The sequence below is a fragment of the Sinocyclocheilus anshuiensis genome, unplaced genomic scaffold (genome assembly GCF_001515605.1).
Source record: "Sinocyclocheilus anshuiensis isolate Anshui unplaced genomic scaffold, SAMN03320099.WGS_v1.1 scaffold415, whole genome shotgun sequence".
NCBI lineage: Eukaryota > Metazoa > Chordata > Actinopteri > Cypriniformes > Cyprinidae > Sinocyclocheilus > Sinocyclocheilus anshuiensis.
In genome coordinates this window covers 582251-609630 of record NW_015552655.1, presented here as the reverse complement: position 1 = coordinate 609630, position 27380 = coordinate 582251, and the positions used below count along the sequence as shown (strand labels likewise).

General features: G+C 37.6%; 2 protein-coding genes across 5 annotated transcripts; both read left to right on the top strand.

The window, feature by feature from the left end:
- Positions 1 to 780: 780 nt before the first annotated feature.
- Positions 781 to 27114, top strand: LOC107667133 (protein kinase C and casein kinase substrate in neurons protein 3-like). Its single transcript, XM_016458731.1, has 11 exons — positions 781 to 1001; positions 4395 to 4463; positions 5502 to 5658; positions 6842 to 7077; positions 8266 to 8421; positions 8496 to 8671; positions 9536 to 9656; positions 10155 to 10228; positions 12345 to 12424; positions 12506 to 12610; positions 26581 to 27114. The coding sequence occupies exons 2-11, from the start codon at positions 4407 to 4409 to the stop codon at positions 26637 to 26639; spliced, it is 1221 nt and encodes a 406-aa protein (XP_016314217.1). The 5' UTR covers positions 781 to 1001; positions 4395 to 4406; the 3' UTR covers positions 26640 to 27114.
- LOC107667120 (leucine-rich repeat-containing protein 4B-like) lies at positions 17915 to 25076 on the top strand. Of its 4 annotated transcripts, XM_016458706.1 has the most exons (6): positions 17915 to 18174; positions 18277 to 18353; positions 19113 to 19174; positions 20852 to 20976; positions 21091 to 21361; positions 22016 to 25076. In XM_016458706.1, the coding sequence occupies exons 5-6, from the start codon at positions 21119 to 21121 to the stop codon at positions 23945 to 23947; spliced, it is 2175 nt and encodes a 724-aa protein (XP_016314192.1). In that variant the 5' UTR covers positions 17915 to 18174; positions 18277 to 18353; positions 19113 to 19174; positions 20852 to 20976; positions 21091 to 21118; the 3' UTR covers positions 23948 to 25076. The 4 variants fall into 4 exon arrangements, with proteins under 4 accessions (XP_016314192.1, XP_016314195.1, XP_016314191.1 ...); XM_016458709.1 differs by lacking the exon at positions 19113 to 19174 and having other exon boundaries at positions 20856 to 20976; XM_016458705.1 differs by lacking the exon at positions 19113 to 19174.
- Positions 27115 to 27380: the final 266 nt, after the last annotated feature.

Sequence of the window (27380 nt, the reverse complement as noted above, 5' to 3'; positions counted from 1 at the left end):
GCTTGATCTGTGCATATTTCGGACGAGATCACTTTTCTCTGGAGTAAGTAATATTATGGATAGACAACTTGCATTTTAGCCCGAAGCAATGTCTTGATGGATTTGTTTCTTACAAACATGCAGCTTTTGTCTTCTCAAGACGTTAACTGATGGACTGGCGTAATGTAAACTACTTGTGGATGATTGTGATGTTTTTATCAGCTGTTTGGATTCTCATTCTGACGGCACCCATTCACTGCAGAGCATCCATTGCTGAGCAACTGATGGAATGCTACATTTCTCCAAATCTGATGAAGAAACAAACTCATCTACATCTTGGATGGCCTGAGGGTGAGCACATTTTCAGCAAATTTTCATTGTTGGGTGAACTATTCCTTTAATTGCATGCTTGAACATTGTTCCATGGAGGTAACAACCGTGAGGGTGAGTAAATAATGGCATTTTCATTTTAGGATGAACTAGTCCTTACATTCCCACAGGCCACGATTGACTGTGTATGATGCAGTAGAGATCACATGATACTGGCCACTGTCCTGTTGCTGAGGTGATGACCTCTGATAATAAACAATCATCAACATTCATGTTACTATACTAAGTTCAGTGCCTTTAAACACCTCATATGCTTTGATTATAGAAATTGCATTATATTAATAGTGTTTGATTTTGAACTTATGAACCTGCTCTGTGAACAGGCAGTTTTTCGCTCTGAGCTGTGACTTGCAGAGAGCTGAAATAACTCTCACATTCTACAACACACTTAAATTTCACACCTGACAACTCATTTATACTGAGATGAGAGAGAATGTCTGTATGTCTGTGTGTGTGTTTGTGTGAGAGAAAGAGAGGGAGAAGGAAAACACACTTGCATGTACATACATATGCAGCTCCGCAACAGCTGACTGACTGCACACACACCGGAGCAACGTTAGACAGACATGGGAGAGAAGTGAAGGAGAGCAGAACAAGCCAAAGAACGGAAGAAAGAAGCCTTGGAGTGACAGGTCAGTTTGGCTTTTCTATCTGCTATTCAGTTTGACTTAAGTTTCTGAGTAGTTGACAAAAAATGTTTTTATAGATGTTTATATATTTAGGTTTATTTTTATTTTTTTAAACCACTTTTTGCACCCCACTTGCACTAAATGGTTGTGCTGTGACACAATGTCTTTTTTTAAAGTACACTACAAATAGTTAATTTATTCTCAGTTAATATGACACAATCTGCATGCATAAATTAGAAAAACAAATTTTAAAATGGTTTTAGATGCATGTCACTGTTTAACATGTCAACGACCTATATAGTATAAATAGTGTTACCGTGATTTATTGGATAGTGTTGTGTGTAAATCAGTGCAGCTTTACAAACTAAGGAAATTAGCATTTAATAAGTAACTTTGGGACGTGTAGTCATGGCATTTGCACATGCAACTTTGCTATAAAACAACAAATAGCTTTGAATATTTTTTACAGTGTATATTTAGCTCATACAGAAAGCTTGAGCAATAGATCAGCGCTGAAATAGCCTGTGGAAATACTTGCATTATATTTTTGTACTTTACTAAAAACTGATTGGTATTCACAATAGCAAAAATGCTGTATTTTTAAGGCTTTGAGTTTATTTTTGATATTATTTTCTTCTGTATGTGTATACATATTTTGGCTACACTTTATTTTAAGGTGTCCCTGTTGCAGTGTAATACATTTAAGTACTGAGTAATTTTAATTAACTACATATACTTACTATATGGTTAGAGTTAGGATTAGGGTTTGGCTTAGGGTTACTTGCATGTAAAATGTGTTACCCATGTTTTTTTTTTTTCTCCTATGCAATTTGTTTGTATTTGAGATTGTGGCTGTAAATGTTACATTTAATGTTCTGCCCAAAAAAAAAACAACTCCAGATTGATGTTTAAACACTTATGCATGAGTATACATGTGAGTTTGCATTTGAAAACACGATAAGCATCATTGTCAGAAATTAACCAGGACTTTTGGATATATATATATATGTGTGTGTGTGTGTATGCATATAATTTTGGGGGCAAAAATTAAGGCTCTCTAAAATTTCTAAATATTTTATTCTTCTATTTATGGGTTTTGGTTCGGTAGTGGTTTAACTGATTCACTGTAAAAAAATAAACTAAACTAAAAGATACATCTTTGTACCCTATTTACCCATAAAAAGTAAATATTAGGACCTTTAAGATATATATTAATACTTTAGTTTTTGTACCTTCCAGTGCAACCCCAGTTACAGTCCCTTTTTTTCTGAGAGTGTTGAATGTGTTCGACACAATGGACTTTGTGTAAGAACAACATATGTTCTCATAAATAGAAAATCACTTTCGGGGGGCAAATATCGGCCCTCAAAAAATGCATATCTGACTCTGTTATGTATTTTGGACAGAGAGTGTGTGTGTAAGACGACCCACCAGCTCGTGTTTATTTGGAGTCGCTCGGCTGCTGGATGGAATTCTGGGGTGGGGGTGAATTCTATTTCTGATCCCGGATTCCAGTAGCATCACACACAGACACGCCCTTACAGTACGCTCATAAACACGTGTAAATGCAGTGACGTTCATTCATGATTTTAGTTAGTTTGTGTGATTTTGCTTAGTTCCCTTAAGCATTAGCACCATTAGTTTCTAGATTTCTCTCAGTGTTAATCATGTTAAATTGACAGCACATTTCAGAGATGTTTATCATCAGAACTGTCAATATCCAGTTGCAGTCTTGCATGCAATGAGTCCCTAGAGTGATTCACTCGGACAGTTGCATGCTCTGGATTACGGCCAGAAACTCACCCAAGACCGTTTTATCAGCTGGACTTTTTTAAGCAGTGCGAATACATGCATTTAGGCTTAAGTCATGTTATGTGCAAGTCTTTAGCCTGTGCTGTATAGCAGTGACCTCACACATTTACCAGTCTATAGTTTTTTTAATTGCAGTGATTTGTGGACCAGTTTGATAACCACTTGCTCTGCAGACTCGTTAGGTATTTTTATCAAGCAAGCCTCAGGATTTGTTGCTCTTGTCATTTACTATTTTGCATCCTGTAGAGTGTTTTTAGACACTAAACCACGGCAGGTGTAATTCCTCACCATTTTAGTCTTTGTTAACCTTGTGAAAAATAAATGTGTTTAAGATTTTAAGTGCACATTAAATACAATTAAAGTAATCATTTAAAAAAAAAAAAAATGAAATGCAATTTTTATGCAGGTAATGCAATGTTAATGAAGTTAAAGGTCACTTAAGTCTACTTAAAGAGAGTATACTTTCATTAACATGCTTTTAAAAAGTGCACTTTGTAATGACAAAATAAAGTTTTACTTTAAAGTACACTTTACATCATTATATTTAAAAAATTTGTCATGCTTTAAAGAAGTACATTTATTTTAATGTGTTGACTAACATACTGAAGCACAAGTACCTGATTATTGATTATTAATATCACTGATATTACGTTACTAAATTGCAACTTCATAATTACAATACATGTGAATCCATTACATACAAGCTTCAATTACATTAAAATATATTTTAGTTTACCATAAATGCCTGTCAGTACATTCGGCAGTACACTTATGCATATTTCAAACACAATATGTTATGAAATTACATATAAAGATCCACTTATATCCTATTTAAGTGGGTCAAAAAACACTTAAGTTTAACTAACTGTAATACATTTTTACATGCAATTAAGTTTTTGAAAACATTAAATTGGCTTTGCACTCTTTTAAAACATATTATTAAATTATTAAAGTGTGCTTCATTTTTCACAATGGTGTTTATCTGTGTAGTCTCTTTTTTAAGTAACACAAGTAAAATGTTGGCTATTGTTGTATGGCATGAGGCCAAACGAGGAAAGCAGCAGTAGAAAGTAGCTTGTCAGGTGGAGTGTTTTCTTTTTTTAAGAGCATCTGTACTTGTTAGTGCTGTTTGCCAAGTGCAGCATCACTAATACTGTTGCTCATAGTGATTTGAAAAAACGCTTTAAAACGGCAGCATGTAATTCATCCTGCAGTATGTCAAAACCAGAAGATGGAAACATCCGGCCCGGGGAAACGCAAATGTGCAGAAGGTTCAAAAGCTTGTGAAACGCTGCAGCCGAGCGGCCGTCTGTTTGTCATGAAGCCTCTTGGAGGATTGTGGGAACAAATGAGCAAACAAAACCAGGTGCCCCTGAATAAATGTCACCCGACATGTTAAGACGGGTTCAGGGGGTAACAGCGGCTCGAGGCTGGTGCAACAAGCAGAAACTGGGCCGGACTGACAACTTTGGACATCTATTGGCGTTCTGAGAAGCGCACTGCATTTATAGTCCATAACATGGAGCATGCAGATGCCTCTGCACTTACAGTACATGTGATCATGTTTAACTGTCTCTTTTGCAGCCAGCTGCGACCATGGCAGACCCTCCAACAGGCCCTCCTGAGGATATCAACAAAATCAGCTTCTGGATGGTAAGAAAAACGCTCTTCCAAAGCCCAGTGAGCTGCCTTTCTGTCTGCTCCCTACACTGGCAGCATCTCAGCTGAGACGGAACCTCAGAAGTGACTGATTTGGAACACACTGCTGCCAAAAAATAGCGATATAGACTCGATTCACAGGTTTCATAATTCTCAGGATATCCAGATAACAAATTAATAATTAATTACAAATTATACAACTACTGTAAGTATAGGTAACACTTTATATTAAGGTGTCTTTGTTACACATGTACTTACTATTATAATAATTAATTATACATAATTACATGCAAGTAACCCTAAGCCAAACCCTAACCATATAGTAAGTACATGTAGTTAATTAATATTACACAGTACTTAAATGCATAATTACACTGTAACAAAGACACCGTAAAATAAAGTGTAACCTAAGTATATATAGATAATAGAGATGCACAGATACTAGATTTCCGATAGCCGATTATTCAGAATAATATCTGCCAATACCGATACTGATAGTGTAGTTTTCCTAAAGAAAAAAAATCTCTCCCAACTAATGCTGTAAACTATACAGAAAGCAGTCTCATTTGGTACGTAATATATTAGAGGTTGAAATGAACAACACAACTGCACATAAAGTTTCATAAAAATTGGAAGATGCTCACTAGGCATTGAAACAGGTAGTTCATATTCAGTAATAACATTGATCTAACTGCACTGGCGCTGCCAGATGAGAACAAAACTTGAACTAAACCGAGCTGGATAATGACACTAACTTTGCAAAATTAACACTGTTATTGAACTGAATTAAGCATTGAATTTAGCTCAAAGACATGATTGTCTTCTGCAGAGCTGGTTTACAACTGAAATTGAATTAGTTTCACAATTGATGAATTTTACAATAATATTTATTACTGTGAAGCTGCTTTGAAACAATCTGTATTGTATAAAGCACTGTATGAAAAAAATTCAACTCGACTTGGAACCAAGCAAACATACTATACGTAGTTCATAGAAAAATAAAATCAGTTCCCTTCTGTTCTCGTCTCTTAGCCGGGAAATTACATGCGGACAGTACAGAGGACACCAGAGTCGTACCAGGCTTGTAAAGACATCATGGCATGCATGAAGGACCGGGCTCATGTGGAGCGACAGTACGCCCGTCAGCTGACCGAATGGAGCAACAAGTGGAAAGCTATCACTGAGACTCGTGAGTGTCAAAAACCTATCGTCAGCTACATTAAACAACATGGCATTGGGTTTTTATCACTGAGTAGCTCCGCCTACAGTTCAATCTCATTGGTCCAAAATCCTGCTCCACATAGCATTATATTATGGAAGCCTGTTTCCACTGAATCAAAAATTAAAAAGGTAATTGTGACTTTTTATCTCACAATTTTGACTTTTTTTCCCCTCACGAATCTGGCATTTTTGTTTGGAATTGCTAATTAATATTGCTAGACATAAACTCACAATTGCGAGAAAAAGTCAGAATTGAGAGTTCATATCCCACAATTCTGACTTTATAGCTTGCAATTGCGACTTTATACCAGAAAAAAGTCAGAATTGCAAGATGTAAAGTTGCAATTGCGAAAAAAAAATTACACAATTACCTTAATTTTGTACATTTTTATTCAGTGATGGAAACGGGTTTCCATATAACATCCATTGAAAGTTGCATAATATTTGAGCAAACTTCTTTTATCTTATTTTGGATTTTATGTGAGTATTATCTTTGTCAAATAATTTGCACAATTATTATAGGTAAAAAGGCCAAAACCACTTCTCTATTTATCTAAATTTGGTTAGTCCAGAGATTTTGGGTTATTTTGCTTCCTTAACATCTAGTGGAAAAAACATCCGAAATACACAAGTCTTGATTTTATTGTTTAACAGTTTTACAACTATATATATATAATTTTACTGAGGAGTTTGCACATTTCGATTGATTTTGTAAATCATTTTTATTCCTGAAAGCATGATAGTAAAAAATAACGTTTTTTTTTCTTTCTAGTTTTTGACTGCATTTTCTGATTTTTTGGTAAAAAGACAAATGCAAAATTTGCTTTCTGTAGAAATATTTTACTCTAATATGTCATTAAAATGAAACAAGATCTTTGGCTTTTTCTGGCTTTATCTAATGTTCAGATTTATGTTCTGAAAATATATGCAATTTAGTGAATATTTAATTAGACAATGCCTCACTGCGAGATCATTTGTGATTCTGTTATCATCCACCCCTTATTTTTCTCATGTGACTTTTATGCAAAGTTGCTCTTTTACATGCAACTAAAATTTGCTGGCCGCCAAGTTCAGTTGCAGTTGTGCTGAGTGTAATGTAATTGAATAAAAGTGTGTGTAAGTGAGCTGATTTTTGTGTTTGTTTCTCTCAGGGCCGCTGTATGGGTCTCTCTTGCGGGCCTGGCAGTGCTTTTTCTCGTCCACCGAGCGTCTGTCTGCCCTTCACACGTCAGTCTCCCAGTCTCTGGTTTCTGAAGACGAAGAACGCATTCGCTCATGGCAGAAGGAGACGTTCCAGCGGAAAATGTTCTGCGGATTCAGAGAGTCACATGATCTTGCGACGGCTTTCTCTCGCGCTCAGAAGCCCTGGGAGAAGCGATTAAAGAAGGTGATAGTAAGCCGTATGCTGATGGTTAATAGGTGTTAATCAACTGAACTGTTTTCACTCCTGTTGGTTCAAAATCTCATGCAGCATATTCAGGTATAGTATATTCAGGCAAGGTAAAACCACTGGTCAGTTCTGAGATTTTGCTGTAACATGTCTTCTCTCAGACTAAGGGATAGAAAACATCCAAAATACACATTTAAAGGTACAGTAAATGCTTTGTGAGAAACGCTGTTGAAAGTGGATCGGACTGAGCACCAAAACACACTTCTAGCCAATCAGCATTAAGGGGCGTGTCCACTCATGATGGGGGAGGTGCCTGTTGCATAGCATGTTTGTGAATTTGGGGGCGGGGCTAACAAGATGGGGTGTGATCCTTTTAGGTAGGAGTGTGTTTGGTTTTGTCATTTCAAATATCAAGAAATCGCTTACTGCACCTTTAAGTTTTTTTTTATTACGTTATCTGTCTGCATCTGTAGATTTCAATTTACAATGCATATATTTAAAAGATGTTTTCTTAATTTTTTTTAAAGAAATCTTTAAGTATCTATATTTTCGCTTGTAACATTTGATTTGCATCTGATTTATTACATTTTATGTAACATTTTATTTCTAAAAGCATGTGACAAATGTTTTTTTTCTGCCTATTGACAGTATTTTCTGATTTATGGAGTGATACAAAATAGATCCTCCAAAATCCCCACTATAAAAACCTTTGACTCTAATATGGCAACAAAAATTTGAATTTTAGAAATAAGAATTTTGAATCCGGTTTTATACAATGTATCTGATCTGGAAATGTATGCAAATAATTCATGCATATTTAATTAGATAATCATATGTATCTAATTATATGTATATATATACACTGTAAAAGTTGAAGTTGAAAACTTTTTTGAAGTTGATTGTTAAAATATTGAAAAAAAATTCTTTCTACTTCAAAATTTTTTAGTAATTGTGATATTTTCTAGTGGTTTCTCAGTAAAAATAGTTTTCAGATTTTTTCAGTGTATACATAACATAATATATAATATTAGAATAAAAAATACATTGGAAGCTACAATGAGAAACGTAGAGAAAGAAGATGAAATAGTATCTCCAGTGCATAACATTCAGTAGCATAACTAAGAGCTGAATGGAATATGAAAAGCACTACATGACACTAATAATAAATCTTTGTGTCTCCATTAGTTGGGAAAGGCTCATACGGCGTATCATAAGTCATGTCAGAAAGAGCAGAGCGCTCAGGAAAAAGAGAATCAAGCCAAACACAACGCTAAGCTGAGCGAGAGCAAACTGTCCAAGATACAGCAGGCCAGAGAGAAAGCCACACAGGAGCGCAGCAAGGTCAGCCAGCGATCGGACACCACAGACAAACACCACTTACTGCTGCGACTTAATGAATGTGCGTGTGTTTGCAGGCACGTGATCGTTATGAGAAGGCTCTAGAGGAAGCCACTGGCTTCGCACCGCGATACATGGAGGAAATGGAGTCTGTGTTCGACCAATCACAGGAGGAGGAGAGGAAGAGGATCAGCTTCCTGAAGCAGGCCTTCCTGTCCATTCACAGACACCTCGACATTACCAACAATGAGAGGTTTAAAACACAAACAAGCATGTTATTTTAGCTGCCTTATAAAGGTCACATAGACCAGTAAAACAATTGCACTTTATCTGACGTTAAAGCATTCAGCACATTTTGAAGGAAAACAAACAAAATATTTGTTAGCGTTGTTGGTTTCAGCTATTTCAATTGCAGTTGATGATTTGTGTACATACAGTATATAGGGTTGTTATTGTTAAAACCGCAACCAAAAAAAAAAAGAACTAAATAAACGTTATTTTATTATTTTATTAAAAAGTCAACTATAAATAAATTTCTGCCATATAATTTCTTTTTTTTCTTATTTATTGTTATTGTTAAGTTTAACTTGAAGTACTAAAACACCTAAAACTAATAAATAACAATGAATACAAAACAAATAAAAACATACAACATACTACATGTTGTAGACAAAACATTTTAGACCTGAGAATCAAATTATTTATATTTGATTATATTTCAAAATATACCAAAAACAAGTAATATTTCAGTGATCATAAATTAAACCATTCATGATCACTGGGTAAGTGTTTTTTTTTTATGTCAAAATATCTTAGAGCTGAGAATCAAATTATTTATATTTGACATTTAAATTGTATAAATTGGTGTTTTCCATAAACACTGCAGGATATATTTGACAGACAGAATTTTATAAAGTTAAATAATATAAAACACTGATTGTCTCACATTGACTTCATCCACAGCCTTTTCCGTTTTAGTCTCCTTTATAAAGGCAAACAGCGACATGCAAAGATGCAAGTTTGTTGGAAAAACAACTTAAGGAAATCAAGTTTGTAGTATTATAGCTGCAGTGATGTTTCCTGTCATGTGTTTTTATGTGTATTGTGTGTGTTTCAGTATTAAAGCAGTGTACAGTGAACTGCATCACACAATCATGTCCATCAGTGAGCCCGATGATCTCCGCTGGTGGAAGAACAACCATGGGCCGGGCATGCCAACAGACTGGCCCAAACTAGAGGTGTGTGTCATCACATGCATTCAGATATTATGAGCAGAACTATTCTTATTATCTGTCCTGATTTATTTTTGTGCCATGAACAGTTGTAATGTAGTGTTGCATGACTCTCTGAGCTTTAAATGAACTACACAACCCATTTGATTATATTTTCTTACTGCTATTTATTTCCTTTGCATTTTAATATTGTAATCTCATCTCTGTGTGTGTGTGTTTGTGTTTGTTTGTGTGTGTGTGTGTGTGAGTGAGTTTGAGTGTGTGTGTGTGTGTGTGTTTGTGTCTGTGTTTGTGTGTGTGTGTGTTTGAGTTTGTGTGTGTGTGTGTGTGAGTGAGTTTGAGTGTGTGTGTGTGTGTGTGTTTGTGTGTTTGTGTGCGTGTGTGTGTGTTTGTGTGTGTTTGAGTTTGTGTGTGTGTTTGTGTTTGTGTTTGTGTTTGTGTGTGTTTGAGTTTGTGTGTGTGTGTGTGTGTTTTTGTGTGTGTGTGTGTGTGTGTGTTTGGCAGGAATGGAACCCGCCAATTAAAAAGCAGAAACCAGGAAAGAAACCAAAAATACACAGAGGAACTGAGGAGAAAGTGTAAGCTCATCAAACATACACAAATATGCAATAGTGTCTACATGTGTATATTTAACCTCACAATTTTCAACTATGAAGACTAAGAGACACCTATAGGAAGAATCTGAATTTTGAAATTATCTTTTTATCTTTAAACGTTTTTTTGAACTATTTCCATTTATTTTGCTTCCATAACTTGTCTTCTTCCAGACTAGTAAAAAGAAAACATCCAAAATATATAAATATAAAAAAAAAAAAAATTATTAGATTTTTTCTGTTTGCGCCTATAGATTCCAATTAAAATCCATACTGTATATTTAAAGGCCTATTCATAAAATGAGTCAGAAATCTCCACTTCAACAAATGTTAGTTTTATTCCTCTTTATATTCTGAATGTTTTGACAGAGTTTTGTTCATTCCTGGTTTATATAACATTTTTTTCCTAAAAACAGGATGCAAATTCATTTGTTTCTGGCTGTTGATAGTAATTTCCAAGTTATGGAGGGATAAAAACAAATTTCCTGAATCCCTCTGTAAAAAAACAAAACTAATTTTTAGCCTGGCTTAATCCCATGTTTAGATTCTTGTTCTGAAAATGCATGCAAGTTTGTGCATATTTAGTTTGTGTCCATATTTAAACATTACATTTCATAAAACATGTAATACAAATTAATTGTCTTAATGTACGTGATTAATCAACTGGCAAAGTGTACATATTAGTTAAATGCCTGTCCTATTCACCTGTAATGTTCTGCCTTAACTGAGAAATTTTGCACGCAAAGTGCTCTATTAAAATGTCAAAGGTAATATTAATTAAATCAAGTTAATTAGAAAAGAATTAGAACTAATCAGATTAGGAACTGAAATGTGTAAGTATTGAGGTGCGAGTCTCTTTGGGTTTGTTCTCGGCTGAGCTGATTGAGGCTGGATGAGGACTGATTGTGAGCTGCAGTCACTGAGGTGAATTGTGTCATTTGTCCCGTCTGTGTAGCGCGTGATGCAGACCTTCTTTTCCTCTCTGATGAATGACCTGGAGGTGATTTCATCTGGACTAGTCAGTTTAATCAGCCTTGAAGAGATTTTTTTGTACAAAATGCATTAAAAATGCAAAATTACAATATTTTTTTCTGGCATGATATCGGGATGGCGGCACTGAATTAAACATGAGGTCATGTGACAACAATGTAGTGCACTACTATTTAAAATGCTTATTGCATAATGCATGCTTATTTTAAAAATAGTAGGCAATATTCAGTGCATGTTGGCACAGTATGCAGTCTGTGAATATTGCATTATTTATTTTTTTATTTTAATTTGTCTTTGATATTTGACAACACTTTACAATAAGCTCTCATTAGTTGCGGTTATAAAGTTGTTACAGTGTGTATTAATCTTTGTTAGCATTATATCAAAATGTAGTCCATATTAGCTCAGGTCCATTAAAAAATATTAACATATACAACTTATATTAATATACAAAAACGATTATATTATATTATATTATATATACATTGTTTTGTCTGTGAAATAATCCACTCTTATTTTTGGACTGACAAAAATTCTGATCACAGACTTCAGATTTACCCACCCCTAATTTTCATGCAGAAAAAAAAAAAGTGAAGTAACTAACTAACTAAATTAAAAAAAAAATAAAAAGGAAAAGCATCTTTACATACAGTGTGTGTGTGTGTGTGTGTATATATATATATATAATAAACAATAAAAATGACAAAATTAAATTTAAAAACAAATTAAAATTATAATGAAAATAAAAAAGAGCATTCAAAATATTAATAAATACTAATATGTGACCCTGGAGCACAAAAGCAGTCTTAAGTCGCTGGGGTATATTTGTAGCAATAGCCAACAATACATTGTATAGGTCAAAATTATTGATTTTTCTTTTATGCCAAAAATCATTAGGATATTAAGTAAAGATCATGTTCCATGAAGATATTTTGTAAATTTTCTAAATATATCAAAACTTATACTTTGAGATGATGTATACATCTCAATTTCAAAAAAATTGACCCTTATGACTGGTTTTGTGCTCCAGGGTGACATATTATATAAATAATACTAAAATAGAGCTTGTTTGTGAATGCATCAGGATTTGAGCAGAAGATTTGTCTCGCAGGGTCATGATCGGAGGAGTGCGTGTTCGAGCGATGTACAACTACACCGGAGAGGAGCCTGATGAACTCTCGTTCAAAGCAGGTGATCATGTGGAGCTTCTGCTGTTAAACTGTAACTCTGAGTGTGGAGCTGTGGAGGTAACAGGTGCGGTCTGTCTCGCAGGTGAAGAGTTCCTCAAGGTGGAGGAAGAGGACGATCAGGGCTGGTGCTGGGGCGTGAAGGAGGGCGGAGTCCAGGGATTTTATCCAGCCAATTACGTGCTGCCTGTCAAATGATGTCATCAATCATCGCTGAGGCACAACAATGTCTATTCACAGTTACGGAAAACATACAGTGGCCATCAAAAATGAAATAAATGTGAATAGTAATGCGTTACTTTACTAGTTACTTGAAAAAAGTAATCTGATTACGTAACTCGCGTTACTTGTAATGCGTTACCCCCAACACTGGTCATCACATTAGAAATCGCTAAGAGCTAACTTGTTCACTTTTCTTTGACTTTTTCAACAATATCTATAGTTTTATCATTTAAAAACAGCTTTTTTTTTTGCTTGAAACACTTGTTCGTGTTTCATTTCTGTGAGTTTCATTTAAGTGTGAGTTTCATTTTCATCTAATGCAGTGACATTCAGCTGTTTTAAGTGTCCAAATACTTTCGGTCCACCATATCTTTAGTAAAAACAGCTACAACCAGTGTTTCTACAGACCAAAATGAAAATAAAACATTAACGCTCTTTCACAGATCAAACCCTTACCTCTTCATTTAATAGTGTAGGATGTCATTCATTTTAATTAACACATTTTTTTCCCTCCTATGCTTTTGGAAAACTTCCAAGAAAGCCAAAGACCAGCAAATGATTCAAGCAGAGTCAAGAAACGCATTCTTTGTAATTTATATATTGCTTAATGAGGGGTTGTAGAAAAACCAGTAGGAGCTTGTTAGAAAGATTACGGGGCACTGGAGAAACAGCCTCCATTATCATCAGATCCAAATCCATATTATATTTCACCTGGACTGAATGAAACTATAAATAACCTTTCTGTGCACTGACCACTTGATTATCAGCTCTGACACACAACACTGCAACATCCAGGACCGAAGCGGCAAGGGAGGAATTTTAACAGGTATCCGGATAAACAACAAGGAACAGGTGCGTAACTATGGCAACCAGTCATTAATCCTGGAATGACAGGGACCTCTGGTGGTGGATCCGAAATCACATCTCAATCTGTTTTAATGCTGTTTTCCAGTCAAGAGAGAAGACTCCGAGCTTGTTTGTTTTACTGTATGCATGACATATTTTTTTTTGTTGAATATTTTGTGCATTTGAAATATTATAAATGCAGTTCAGTTACACTAACATTTAAAGGCTTGGGGTCATTACATTTTTCTTTTTTGAGAAAAAATTGTCTTAAAGGGATAGTTCGCCCAAAAATTTATTTTTGGGTGAACTATCCCTTTAAGTGTCTTAAACAGTAATATTCTGAAATATTATTACACTTCAAAATAACTTTTGTATTTGAATATATTCATTACATCAAGCATCATTACTCCAGTCTTCAGTGTCACATGATCTTCAGAAATCATTCCAGAAATCTTTAGAAACATTATAAATGTCTTTACTCTCACTTTTAGTCAATTTAATGCATCCTTGCTGAATAAAAGTATTAATTTCTTCCAAAATAATTTTGAATATTAAAAGACTTTTAAATATTAGTGTTTAGAAATGTTAATTCATGAAGATGCTAATTTACTTATACTTTTTACTTGTGTATAAATAAAGTATAAAATCTGTAAGCACTAACTTTTAAAAAATCCACAATTCTGTAGCATCATTAGTTTACTAACAGACTGCTTTTAATTGCAAATGTTGTGTAGCAGCATAAAGTCCGAAGTTACTGAGGCCCACCAAACACAACTTTAAACTGGCTAATATTTTGTCTGCACTCATGTACTTGTTTCGATTATGTTTCTGGTCTTATATTACAGTGTAAAAGTTCATCTGACGGGTAATGGTAAAGTTATTAAACAGGTTTTCGATTGGATGAGCATTAGCATCTAGCTAAAATCATATCTGACAATTATAACGGTTACGTTAAATTTCTTTGGAACTATTTGAAACAGAAATAAACTTTTAACTTTCGACATACTATGATTTAGGATACTTTCTAATCTTGCACTTTGGACATGAAGCGTGAACCCTTACGAAAATTAACCATGGTTTTATTATAGTAAAATGTTTTTGGCGCATTGATTACAATACAATGGTGGTTAATTTGTGGTTGCCATGGTAACCATGTTTTTTTTTATTTATAGTAAAACCATGGTTAATTTTCATAAGGGAACGAACAAACTGGTTTGTATTCAGTTCTGATATCATTTTTCACAACAATAATTTGTGCAAAAATGTTTCGTGCAGAACAAGTTCTTGAGATTATAATGGTTGATAATATCAGTGTCAAGCTAAGCTAACATATCCATATGTAGCAGGCCATCGCGTCAGTAAATCTTGCACTTTGGACATGAAGCGTGAACCCTTACGAAAATTAACCATGGTTTTATTATAGTAAAATGTTTTTGGCGCATTGATTACAATACAATGGTGGTTAATTTGTGGTTGCCATGGTAACCATGTTTTTTTTTATTTATAGTAAAACCATGGTTAATTTTCATAAGGGAACGAACAAACTGGTTTGTATTCAGTTCTGATATCATTTTTCACAACAATAATTTGTGCAAAAATGTTTCGTGCAGTACAAGTTCTTGAGATTATAATGGTTGATAATATCAGTGTCAAGCTAAGCTAACATGTCCATATGTAGCAGGCCATCGCGTCAGTATTAGTAACAGAAGCACATCGCGTTTCGCTGAAGCAGACACAGAGAACTCATTCACAACACACAAACACAGTCCTCCACATAAACGCGCACACATACATACACACACACACGAGAATCCACATCAACAGCCTCGGCGAGAAGAAAACGCACACAATAGGCCTCACGATATTGACGCACAAATGCATTGAGGATCACATCCGCGCGCCTGTGACGTTGAAAACAGAAAGCCACGCACGACAGCGTTTAAGACGTCAACAAAACGGATGACACAGCTCAAGTTTGGCCTTAAACGTGAGGGAGTGATATAGACAGCGCGAAATGGGGGAGTCGTTTATTGTTTGTTTGTTTGTTTATATTTGTGTGCGCGAGTCTGTGCGTGTTGTACGGAACGAGTGAGGTGAGGGAAGGAAGAATATCCACTGCACCACTGTGTGACTGGATTCTTAATGGGAGGGGGATGGAGAGCGAGAGAGAGGTAGATGGCTTATCATTAAGTCATAATACATACTGGAGGACACAAGTGTGTGGGACGCAGACAGAGTTCAACACAGAACCAGAGGAGAGATCAAACAGGGCCGCTAATATGAACTAACTAGGCCTACCACAAGCATGTTCAACATGCAGGCCAAGCACCATTACGACAGCTAGACGGCCTGTTTATTCATGTATTGCTAATATACTGAGAGAATCAGCATTACTAGCGGTCATCAACCTTTACTAGGGACCGCAAAGATACCACCACCACCACCAAAAAAAAAAAAAAAAGCTGGTGCATTTTAAAAGAAATTGGTGCTTGAAACCGAGCTAAGCATCCGCTTAAACGTATTTGTGCATATTTTTAGGCCTGCCTATGTGAATTCAGATGATGCATTTTGCATTCCTGGCTTGCCTGGTAATGTTTTAAAAATAACTTTAATTAATAACTTGAACATATATCATGCCCTCTAAAGATATAGTTCACCCAAAAATTTAAATTAGCTGAAAATGTGCACACCCTCAGGCCATCCAAGATGTAGATGAGTTTGTTTCTTCATCAGATTTGGAGAAATGTAGCATTCCATCACTGGCTCACCAATGGATGCTCTGCAGTGAATGGGTGCCGTCAGAATGAGAGTCCAAAGAGCTGATAAAAACATCACAAGTAATCCACACCACTCCAGTCCATCAGTTAACATCTGGAGAAGACAAAAGCTGCGTGTTTGTAAGAGATAAATCCATCAGTATGGTGTTTTAACTTTAAACCATCTCTTCTGGCTAAAATATGGATCTGTAATCCAATAATAACACTTCAACCATTAAAGGGGTCATATGATGCGATTTCCTGATGAAGAAACAAACTCACCTACATCTTGGGTGGCCTGACTATTCATGTGACATGTTTAGAAATATATAAGATATGTTTATATATATTTTATGTCTGCCCACAGGCAGGACCTTCACGGAGCGCTGATTGAAAACCCTAGAGCTGAACTTTGAACAAACAACTTAAATGACTTACTGCATCATGGTTGTCATCTCTGGCAAACATTTAGTGTTAGTTGTCTATTATAAACACATAGATATCAACATCTAATGAGGACAATTAACAAATATAAATGGTGTTTATATGTAGCTCAAGTTACAAAACTAGCAATTTAAACATCATTTAGATAAGTGCTTTTCAAAGGGTGGCTCATTATGGGGACTAATTTTTTGGATGAAATTAATTTGTATTTCATGTCAAAATGCTGTTACTTACTAAAGACATTTTGTGAACTAAATATTCATCCCATGAGAGCGATATTTATTTTGCCCTGTCTGAATCACAAAGTTAATTTGGTCCACAAAATTAAATGGTGGGGTCACACTTGACATGCTATTAATAGTTTGTGCGTCTGTTTTAACAAACAGTACAGCATGGTGCTAGCAACATCAAGGTTATGGGTTCGATTCCCAGGGAATGCATGAAAAACAACGTATGCTTTGAAATGCAATGTAAGTCGCTTTAGATGGAAGCATCTTCCAATTGCATAAATGTTATGCAAAATACTGTATAATAGGGTCGTGGACAGTGATGTAAAAACAATGCTAAATGAATAATAAAATGGTAATAAATACGTAATCATTCATACATTCAAACACTGTTTTTGGTGCTGATATTAGCTGATATTATGTAGAATCAACCCAGTTTCACTGGAAAATTGAACTGTTTTAGGAGTCGGCAATTTCATATGAATTTGTACGGGTTTTAGGAAAAAATTCTGCATGAAGGTCTACTCCTAAACATATACTATAAGATACATGAAATTGTAAGTCAGATGACATTAAATACAGGTTCACCTGGATTTTTAATCAGCATATTTTTGCTTATGCACTTCAAGGTAATACTAACAAATTTCAATGTTTGATTATTTACTTAAGATGAGGTAATGATGTAATGTCCAGGGTGAACTCTGAACCACTGCGTTAGACAAACAGCATTGCCATCTTAAATCTATATGTTAAGCTTTAGTAGTGTATAATTAGGATCTCAAATCCACCATAAATGATCTGACAGTCGTCCTGCAGATGAAAGCGAGGATGAATGCATGGACCGATGGACGGATTGATGTGTGAATGCATGGCTGTATGGAAACAGGCTTCGGCAGGTGTGTTTTGTGCATGTCTCAGTGATCCGTTCTTCAGCTGGTCGCTACGGACTTTACGTAAGATGTTGCGCTGGGTGCAGCATCCGTCCCTCTGTACGGCCACGACGCGCGCGATCTGCCTGCATACACTTAGAAAAATGCGCCAGTAGGCTTGTGCGCCTCATACCCCGGATAATCAAATTACATTCGATTTTCACACTTTACGGCGAGCGATTGGATCGTTTTTGTTCCAGCGGTGGCATGATCTGTTAACTATATATTCACCGTGTCGGCGCGCACTGACGCGCTCCGGATCTGTGAGAGACGCCGAATCAACGGGGGAAAAAATCATTAGAAGAAGATCCGTCGAGGAGAAAGGAAAAGGTACGATATGCATTTGATCAGATGCAAGATATCAAATGCTGTGAATTGCATTTGATCATAGTTCATGCTGAATGACTGACGCGCATTGATTTGATTTAATAGGTTTCCACATGGTTATGATGTGTATGATTCATTAGAAGAGGATCCGGATGGTGTGATGGATGCATGAGAGGAGAACGGTAAGAATCTTTCACTCAGCGTTCGTTTTATTTCTTTATTTAGCTATTTATTTATTTCGATATTTATTTATAGAAATGAATCTGGACGTTTGGAATTACGACGATTTGGCGGTTGGCGATGTAAATGACGGCTCGGCTTGATTTGCATTTTTCTTTCTCATTATCCGTGAATTACTCAGACACCGTGTGCCATTTTGTTGCGCGTCTTCGAGGGAGCGAGCGAGTGAGCGTGCCTGTGTGTGTGTGTGTGTGTGTGTCAGGGCCTCACTTGTGTATTTCACACGCGTACGACGGTCTCCGTTAAGACGCCGCAGTCACTAACGCATTCAGATGCACCGATTTTCTCTCATATAAGAGCAACAGACCCACTGCGGACGCGGTCTGTCATGACGGAGATCGCCGCGTCTGACGTCTTATGAAGGTTAATTAACAATCAATATAACGGCGTATGAAATAGATGTCTAATTTGTGCATTCGACTCAGTATTTTTATTTATTTTTTGGCCTGTGGCTGGTTTTAACGAAGCCATAGTGCAAACAGAGCGCCGCCACCCAACCGGATTCCGACACCCAGCATCTGCAAATCAATTTAGCGTTGTCATGGTTACAGTGAAGCTGCACCACCGCACCTGTGAGACACACACACACACACAAACAAGCGAGATGCGCCTGCGTGTGATGGACAAAGATGTTAAAGTCATATTACGAGACCATCTTATTTAGAATTCTGTATGATTTTCTTTGTGTTTCTTTAAAATAGATTTTTCCTGATGTAAGACAACGAGCGCGTTTACATGCACAACCCTACTCTGGTTTTACTTAGTAAGTGTTCTGTTATCAGCTAAAGGTCATACACTTGTTTTGTTTTTTTTAACAGTTTTTTTTCTCATTACCACGATCCGCATGTAAATGCCCTCACCGGTGTTCTGAAAGCTTTTCAGTGTGCGCATGTGTTCTGCGCATGCCTGATTATGCTTTGATGTCAAAATGGATAAAAAAAAATCATTTCAAATCTCATGTAAATGTGTTTTTCTTGTGCCTGGGGTGTTATCAGCTAAAGGTCATACACTTGTTTTGTTTTTTTTAACAGTTTTTTTTCTCATTACCACGATCCGCATGTAAATGCCCTCACCGGTGCGCATGTGTTCTGCGCATGCCTGATTATGCTTTGATGTCAAAATGGATAAAAAAAAAATCATTTAAAATCTCATGTAAATGTGTTTTTCTTGTGCCTGGGGTTTGTACAATGTTTTAATTTTTTTGTGCACAATTTTGGTCATGTAAGGTGTTTTTTTATTTGAATTTGATAAATGTCTGGGTGTACACCTATATTTTTGCCTATTACCCCAATTTTCCATTGCATGTAAAAACCTTTACTTGTGTTCCCAATTTTTTTTTACACTGTTTGCATTATAACATCAAACTATAAAAACTGAATAATTTCAAATATCATGTAAACATGGTTTTCTTGCTTTGCCGGGTTTGTTGGATGAGTTTATTTTTTATTGTAATCAGCGTATTGTGGTAGATGTAAAGATGTTTGATGATTTTTGGCTTCGAAAAATGACCAGCACTAGGTCTCACCCTATAATAAGGGTCTAATTGCTTACTTTACATCTAGATCTAGACCTTAACTCTTTTTTGTAGAATTTAATAAAAAGTGAGTAGAATTCAGGAAAAGAAAATCAGCATCATTTATTTAAATATAAGCAGTATTTACTGACATTCTTGCATATTTATCGTCTGTTAGAATATGCTAAAACAACATTCTGCCTAAATGTTTATTTGTAAGGCTGTTTATACAAACAAATTCTGCTGCTATTGCATTACTGTCATCCAACATTCGTCATGGGTCATTTGATATCAGCATTATTCTGTATTTATTCATAGTAAACATCAGTGTTCAGACATGAGAGTTGTTTTCCTCTTCAGTTGTAGAGCTCATATGCACAGTGGTTGCACGCACACATTTCTTTGTAATGAATGTCTGTTTCCAAGTAACAATGTGAATACTGTATTATTGCATATTAGCATTTTTCTCTCTAATAATCTATTTTTATGTTTACAATACCACAAATCTATGCAAATTTAATAAAGAAAACTTATTTGCAAATATGACAACCTGTAGCCTTCAACCAGTCTGAACCACTAGTTAAATAAACATTAAAATGCAAGGCCAGACCAATCCAAATCTGGAAGTTTTTTTGCATGGACGAGAAGAAATTAAAGCGTTTTGTGTTACAATTATGACTACCTACTCAAGGTTTAAAAGTACTAAAATAAGCAGAAAAAAAGAGTGGAAATGTACTGAAATTAAATTCTACTCCAGTTGGGCTAGAGGTCACAACATTTAATTGCACAGGTCAGTTTTTAGTTTGCTGATGTACTGACCCTCACACCCTTAGCTATATGAAATACGATAAGCTGTACATATATGCAGTTTTTGACCTCTCTCGTCCTCTTTCTCTCTTGTTCCCCCTCCCGTGTATTTTTTTCCAGTAAGCAAGGCCAGTGCTGACTGTGATGATTCTGAGCAGAAGACTCCCGTAGCAGCATCCAGTGCTGTTGACAACTGTGTGGATTACACCTTGATGCCACAAGATACCTGATTCCACAAGTTAATCGTAAAAAAAGTTAATTCTCTCTCTTGTTTTGTGGATGTCATTATTGAAAATACACTTCCATTTAAGAAGTTCTGAGGGTTTTTGGCACTCACTGTTTGCCTTTTTTTGTTTTAGGAAAGGGGCAGGACATGACTCAGTTGCCATGCAGGCTGCTATTGTAACAGGCTTTTTCAGCCCCTCCCCCCTCATCTGGTTGGTCCAACTCTTGTTGTGGCCACACCTCCTTGGACCTAGATTGGCCGAAGCCAGTCCTGCCTGCCCTGCCCCCTGTAGCTGTTCCAATCAAGCCAGTCGAGTGATCTGTACCAGAAAAGGCTTAAATGAAGTTCCACAGAGTATCTCGTCCAATACTCGATACCTCAACCTCCAGGAGAACTCCATACAGGTAACCTCCTTGATACCCTAAATAGGTCTATTGGACATTTTCTCCTAGAACTGGAAGTAACCGCATCCTTCTATCCAAAAACTATAGAAACAACCATGCAACCAGCATTTAATTAATAAATAAAAAGGAAAAATGGTCAGATTAAAATTGAAAGAGAATCAATTATGGACCAGTTTACTCCAGATGTCTCCCTAAAATGTTGCTCCAAACGTTAACCATTTCATTGGTGTGCTGATCCTAAAATTTCAAACCAATCAACCAGTGGTAATTATGCAAGTACCCAAGACATTCATTTAACTGCCACATTGCTATTTCTATTCAAAATGGAACACAAATTTTCATTACTTACATGAAATTGCAGAGCCCTTGTGCTAAAGGTACTTGGTCAACGAGCTCTGTTAGTTAGCATTGTAAACCAGTCATATTCAGTCGATCACAGAGTGACAGATGGTCATGCATACGCACATACTGAAATAGCGACAAAATAACAAAGATGCACCTTTCCTGTGTATGCATACTAACACAAAGACATACGGCGATCTTAATCGCTGCTGCAGAACAAGCAAACCTGTAAGAGTAGTGATGCAGTAACCCAGTTCCTTAATATGTAGGCTGTTGTAACTTACTATATACTCTTCCTCTCTTTTTCTGCAGGTGATCAGGTCAGACACCTTCAAGCACCTAAATCATCTGGAAATCTTGCAGTTGTCTAAGAACCAGATTCGTCAGATAGAAGTGGGAGCTTTCAATGGCCTTCCCAATCTTATCACCCTGGAGCTTTTTGACAACAGACTACCACTGGTACCATCACAGGCGTTTGAGTACCTGAGCAAGCTGCGTGAACTCTGGCTAAGGAACAACCCCATAGAGACACTCCCGGCGTACGCCTTCCACCGCGTGCCGTCCCTGCGACGGTTAGACCTTGGCGAGCTGCGCAAACTCAGTTTCATCTCGGAGGCTGCGTTCGAAGGGTTGCTGAACCTACGTTTCCTGAATCTGGGCATGTGCGGGCTTAAGGATGTACCCAACTTGACGCCTCTCGTGAGGCTAGAGGAACTGGAGCTGTCTGGAAACCAGCTGGGAGTGGTGCGTCCCGGATCTTTCCAAGGCCTGGTGTCTCTACGCAAACTGTGGCTCATGCACTCTCGGATCTCCGTCTTTGAGAGGAATGCCTTCGATGACCTCAAGAACCTGGAGGAGCTCAATCTGTCCCATAACTCTCTGCATTCGCTGCCCCACGATCTCTTCACTCCACTGCAGCAGTTAGAGCGTGTCCATCTGAACCACAACCCTTGGGTTTGCAACTGCGACGTTCTGTGGTTGAGCTGGTGGCTTAAAGAAACCGTGCCTGATAACTCCACTTGTTGTGCACGTTGCCATGCCCCACCGGGCACTAAGGGCAGGTACATTGGTGACCTCGACCAGCGAGACTTCACCTGCTACGCACCTGTGATCGTGGAGCCACCCACCGACCTGAACGTGACGGAGGGAATGGCAGCGGAGCTGAAATGCCGCACTGGGACATCCATGACTTCCGTTAACTGGTTGACACCCAATGGAACCTTGATGACCCATGGAGCCTACAAGGTCCGGATCTCGGTCCTGCATGACGGAACCCTGAATTTCACCAACGTGACCATGCAAGACACCGGGCCCTACACCTGTATGGTCACCAACTCTGCTGGCAACACCACAGCAACTGCTGTGTTGAACGTCTCCGCACCTGACCCAGGCAATGGCTACAGCTACTTCACAACTGTTACCGTTGAAACTGTAGAGAATGGGCAAGATGGCCACGATTCGGCACGGCAGTTTGTCAACGAGACGTTTATTAGTATTCCAGGGCCGACGGCTGCATCTGCATCGGCAGGTCCCACTGGCTCGATGCTGTCCTCCTTGTCGCCTCGAGCCACGCGTGCACCTGATCGCCCGTTTACAGTCTCCATCACGGACGTCGCCAACCTGTCGGGTCTAGAGGACGTAATGAAGACGACCAAGATTATCATCGGCTGCTTTGTGGCCATCACCTTCATGGCGGCCGTGATGCTGGTCGTCTTCTACAAGCTTCGCAAGCAGCACCAACTGCACAAACACCACGGCCCGGCTCGCGCCATCGAGATCATCAATGTCGAGGATGAGATCGGATCTGCCGGTGGAGCTAGCGGCATCACGGGAGGGAGCACCGTCCACATGGGAGCGGGATCTGTTGGAGGAAGCGGACAGAGTCCGAGGAATCACGACCCTGAGATCATGACCTTGCCGAGCGTTGGGCAAGCGGACCACCTGAACCACTACTACAAAGCGCACCACTTTAACAACAACGTGCTGGGCTTGAACATGGCCTCTGGAATGCTCAACAACAAACCCAACCCTTCCTCCCAAAACCAGGCTTCGACCATGAAAATGGGGACTTCTGGTGACCCCTCCAACCCTGGCTCGACCTCACCTCCCCTGCCAATTCCCATCCCAATGGCGATGACCTTCCATGGAACTCTGAAAGGCCTTAGTCACGTTCCCAACATGCATACTGAGCCGCTGTTGCTATCGAATGGCTCCAAGGAGAGCGTTCAGGAGACCCAGATCTGATTACCTTCGCAGACACATGCACACGCAGGAAGGGAAGTAGACTGTTTTTTACGCCAGTGTGACTGTCGAGTCTCTGCGGTCTTTGACTTTTGGAACTCCGTCCCTTTCTGACAGATTCTATGGAATATTCCGTTCGATGAACAGAGAGACAGGCTTTTACTGATGAAGTGGACATGGCGCTGTTGAGTACATACATGCCAAAGCAAGCGTCTTTTTTGCAGTTCTTATGAGTTGTGTCCGCGTATAAAAAAATATAGTCTATATTAAAGTAGTGTAATTACTTAAGTGTTGGTTTGCCACAGTCCAGCGACACCGAGTACACACACCGATGTACAGCAGCTAACAGACCTGTATAAAAGCATACACACATTTACACTTCCCAGAGGTTGACATCATTATTCATCGTACTCACCTCGGTAGGTAGTGTACCTGTGTGTGTGTGTGTATGTGTGTGTGTGTGTGTGTAAGGGACAGTATTAACTGAGACTAATTCAAAAATAAAGACTTAAACTACTGTGATCCAGAACACATGCTCATGTTCACTCTGCGTCATGATGACATTCTGAATCTAGCACAAGTGATGATCAGTTCATAAGCTCAGAAATCTAAACTCTAAAAGACACCAGTTTCAGGGTGACATACACTTTCATCATACCTAGAGGAGAGGGCAGAGAGAAGAAGCCTTTCCATGTGAACAATAAGAGTACTTGGCTGCTGTCCTCAGCAAAGGTACCACAGTACCTGCCGCCGTAGTGCAAACTCTCTGTGCATATCTGCGTTCGAAGAGATCTTGAGTGTCATATGTTTGTCTTTTCGCCTGAATTGAAGAGTAACAGCAGTGTGTAAGGGCTATTTCACTGGCATTTGATGTGTGCAGAACGTGTCTGGACTTAAAGTCAACATGAAACGCAACATTTAACTTCTGTAGTATGAAACAGGATATTCAGTGGACGCAGGGTGGAACATGACTTTATTCATCAGGAATTGATTGGATTGTGAAATGCGGGCGTACCAGAATGGAGTCAAGAGGGATTTGTGATGGTAGCCGAACCGGAAAGTAATTTCAGAGGCGGAGCAGGTTACATTTTGATAAAAGATTCTGAAGATATTTTTTTCTTACTTGGCATAACGTGCACAGATGACTCGTGCACAATAAGGAATGTGTGTTAACGTAAACAGCGTCCATTTTGAGTTCATGTTGACTTTAAAATAAGCTGTATTAAAGCTTTGAAATATACTGGGATACGCAGCATGGGATTTCGCCGACATGAAAAATTTTAGATTTTTAACAGAGAGAATGAAAGACATTGTGAAAATGTCCAGATTTTTCTGATGAAAGATTTTGCAATATGACATGTAATCTAATGTAAAGATTTTCAAGTATACTGTTTATAAATCCAAATCGCTGGGTTTGGGAATCAGGGTTCAGGGAATGGGAATAATACCGCTCTTGAGCTGCTTCAAATTTAAGGTTAGTCATCCATTTGGGGGAAAACTTGTATGCCTCACTTTCAGAGAGTATTTTCTTTGAAGAGATTCGCGGACTGACAGGTCCTTCGTGGGAGCCATACGACAACTGCTGACTACATAAAGCGTTCTATTCATCCTTGAATGGCTTTGAAGTTGTATAATAACAATGTGCAATGTGCCATTAATTGGAGTAGAGTACACATGCGTGTATTATTGTAATTGCTGCATTAAACTTTATTCAGTTTTTAATTTCCAATTCATCATCTTTTATCAGATTGTTGGTGTTAAAATTGATTCATCCTTTTTCAAATGCTGGGAACTTTCTTAAATCAAACCGGGCAATTGTTTTCTGCATTCATGTATCACGTTTGATTAAGGACACAAGTGCTATACATAGTTTTCCATTATATCCCACCAGTCCTTCAAATGTCTCCCTGCTAGTCTTCATAATGGAATTATAGGGCGAACTATATATTTTTTCTGCTGCTTTCATTGCTTTCCATATTTCTCCCTACAGTATGAAAGCTGATTGTGTTTGAATATCCAGTGGAGTTGCTTAGCAACAACATCATTGCCAGGAAATGCTCTTAAAAGCTTATTGTAGCACCTGACCCTCATCTGCTGATGCGGAACATAGGTAGATCAGAATTACGTCAGTATCACACAAGTAAAAGGGTAGTTAATGTGAGGAACGCGTCCTCGCTTTGTGTCCTCGACACCAGAAAAGACTGAAACGCGCATATCTTGAGGTGTACATATTTGCATTGATCTTGGATCCAATATTTGAACATTTTAGCCTATTTAATGCTAGTAAATTGAATGATTTTGTCAAAACACATCCGTGTAATTTTAAAAGCTTCATGAACAACCGGTTTCTACAAACAAGCCTCGATTTGCTACATGAGAATGAGTGAGATTCTCATTCTGAATCTTATTCATTCTGCATCGGTTCATTTTCCTGAAAGAGAACGTCTGAAGTTTTGAAATGCATATGTACCTGATCCTTTTGGAGATTTTTTTACACCAGCATATAGCAAACATACATCGACTAAAGGCCACAAATGTAGTCTTTGCTTGAGTCAGACTTGCATTTGAGCCTTTCCATACCTCTTTTTTATTATACAAGCAAACTTGTGAAACGTTAAATGGCCAAATGCTTACCTCCCAAGATCATGAGGCAGTGAATCAGTTCGTCAGCGTTCAGATGTGTGTCATCCCGTAGCAGGTTGTTCTTCTCATCTATGCATCCTCTCTGCGGCCAGCAAAATCACATTACTCTTACGGCTACTGAGAGACAATTCATCTAAACCTTTCCCCATTTTCAAAAGCTGCTCTAAGCTGATTTCACTGGCTGTGAGATGAAGACCTGTGTTGAAGCTGTTTCTGAATCAGCACAGAAAGATTGTATTATGACTATTAAATGAAGCGGTGTCATCACTGTAGACTCTTAATGTGGTGGGTCTCTCTCTCGCTCTCCGGCTCTCTCTATCACCTTCTCACACTGACCATGTGTTCATGTATTGCCATGTATATAATCTAAAGATGTAAATATTCTCTATTTTTTGATTTACCATTAGCAGAACATGTGTTCTTCAGGATTTGAAACAGAACAAAGCTTTTTGGAAACTATCTGCATTTCTCTTTCCCTCTATTTATGTGTGAATCTCATGAAAACGGGCCATATTTCACTACAGCATGTAATGAACAGAATTGTATTGTGCATATAGAAAAATAATCCTGTTTTTTTTTTCTTTGTGACATTTCATTTTATGATAATCAAGCTCATTTTATCACTAGTGCTGTATGGATATTTTATTTTTGATTTTGTTTGTAATTTTCAAATTGTATTGTAGATTCTCATTACTGTGTATAATACAAAAAAGCAGTATAATTTTTAAATATATAAATTAGCATAAAACAGTGAGTACATCAAACAGTAACATTATATTACAGGTTTTTTTTT

What these genes read in the sequence shown, in the direction of transcription:
- LOC107667133 (XM_016458731.1), top strand. Translation starts at nt 4,407, where the DNA reads ATGGCAGACCCTCCAACAGGCCCTCCTGAGGATATCAACAAAATCAGC. An exon ending in GAAAGCTATCACTGAGACTC is followed by an intron (nt 5,659 to 6,841) that starts GTGAGTGTCAAA and finishes TGTTTCTCTCAG; the next exon opens with GGCCGCTGTATGGGTCTCTC. An exon ending in TGAACTCTCGTTCAAAGCAG is followed by an intron (nt 12,425 to 12,505) that starts GTGATCATGTGG and finishes TCTGTCTCGCAG; the next exon opens with GTGAAGAGTTCCTCAAGGTG.
- LOC107667120 (XM_016458709.1), top strand. Translation starts at nt 21,119, where the DNA reads ATGCAGGCTGCTATTGTAACAGGCTTTTTCAGCCCCTCCCCCCTCATC. An exon ending in TCCAGGAGAACTCCATACAG is followed by an intron (nt 21,362 to 22,015) that starts GTAACCTCCTTG and finishes CTTTTTCTGCAG; the next exon opens with GTGATCAGGTCAGACACCTT.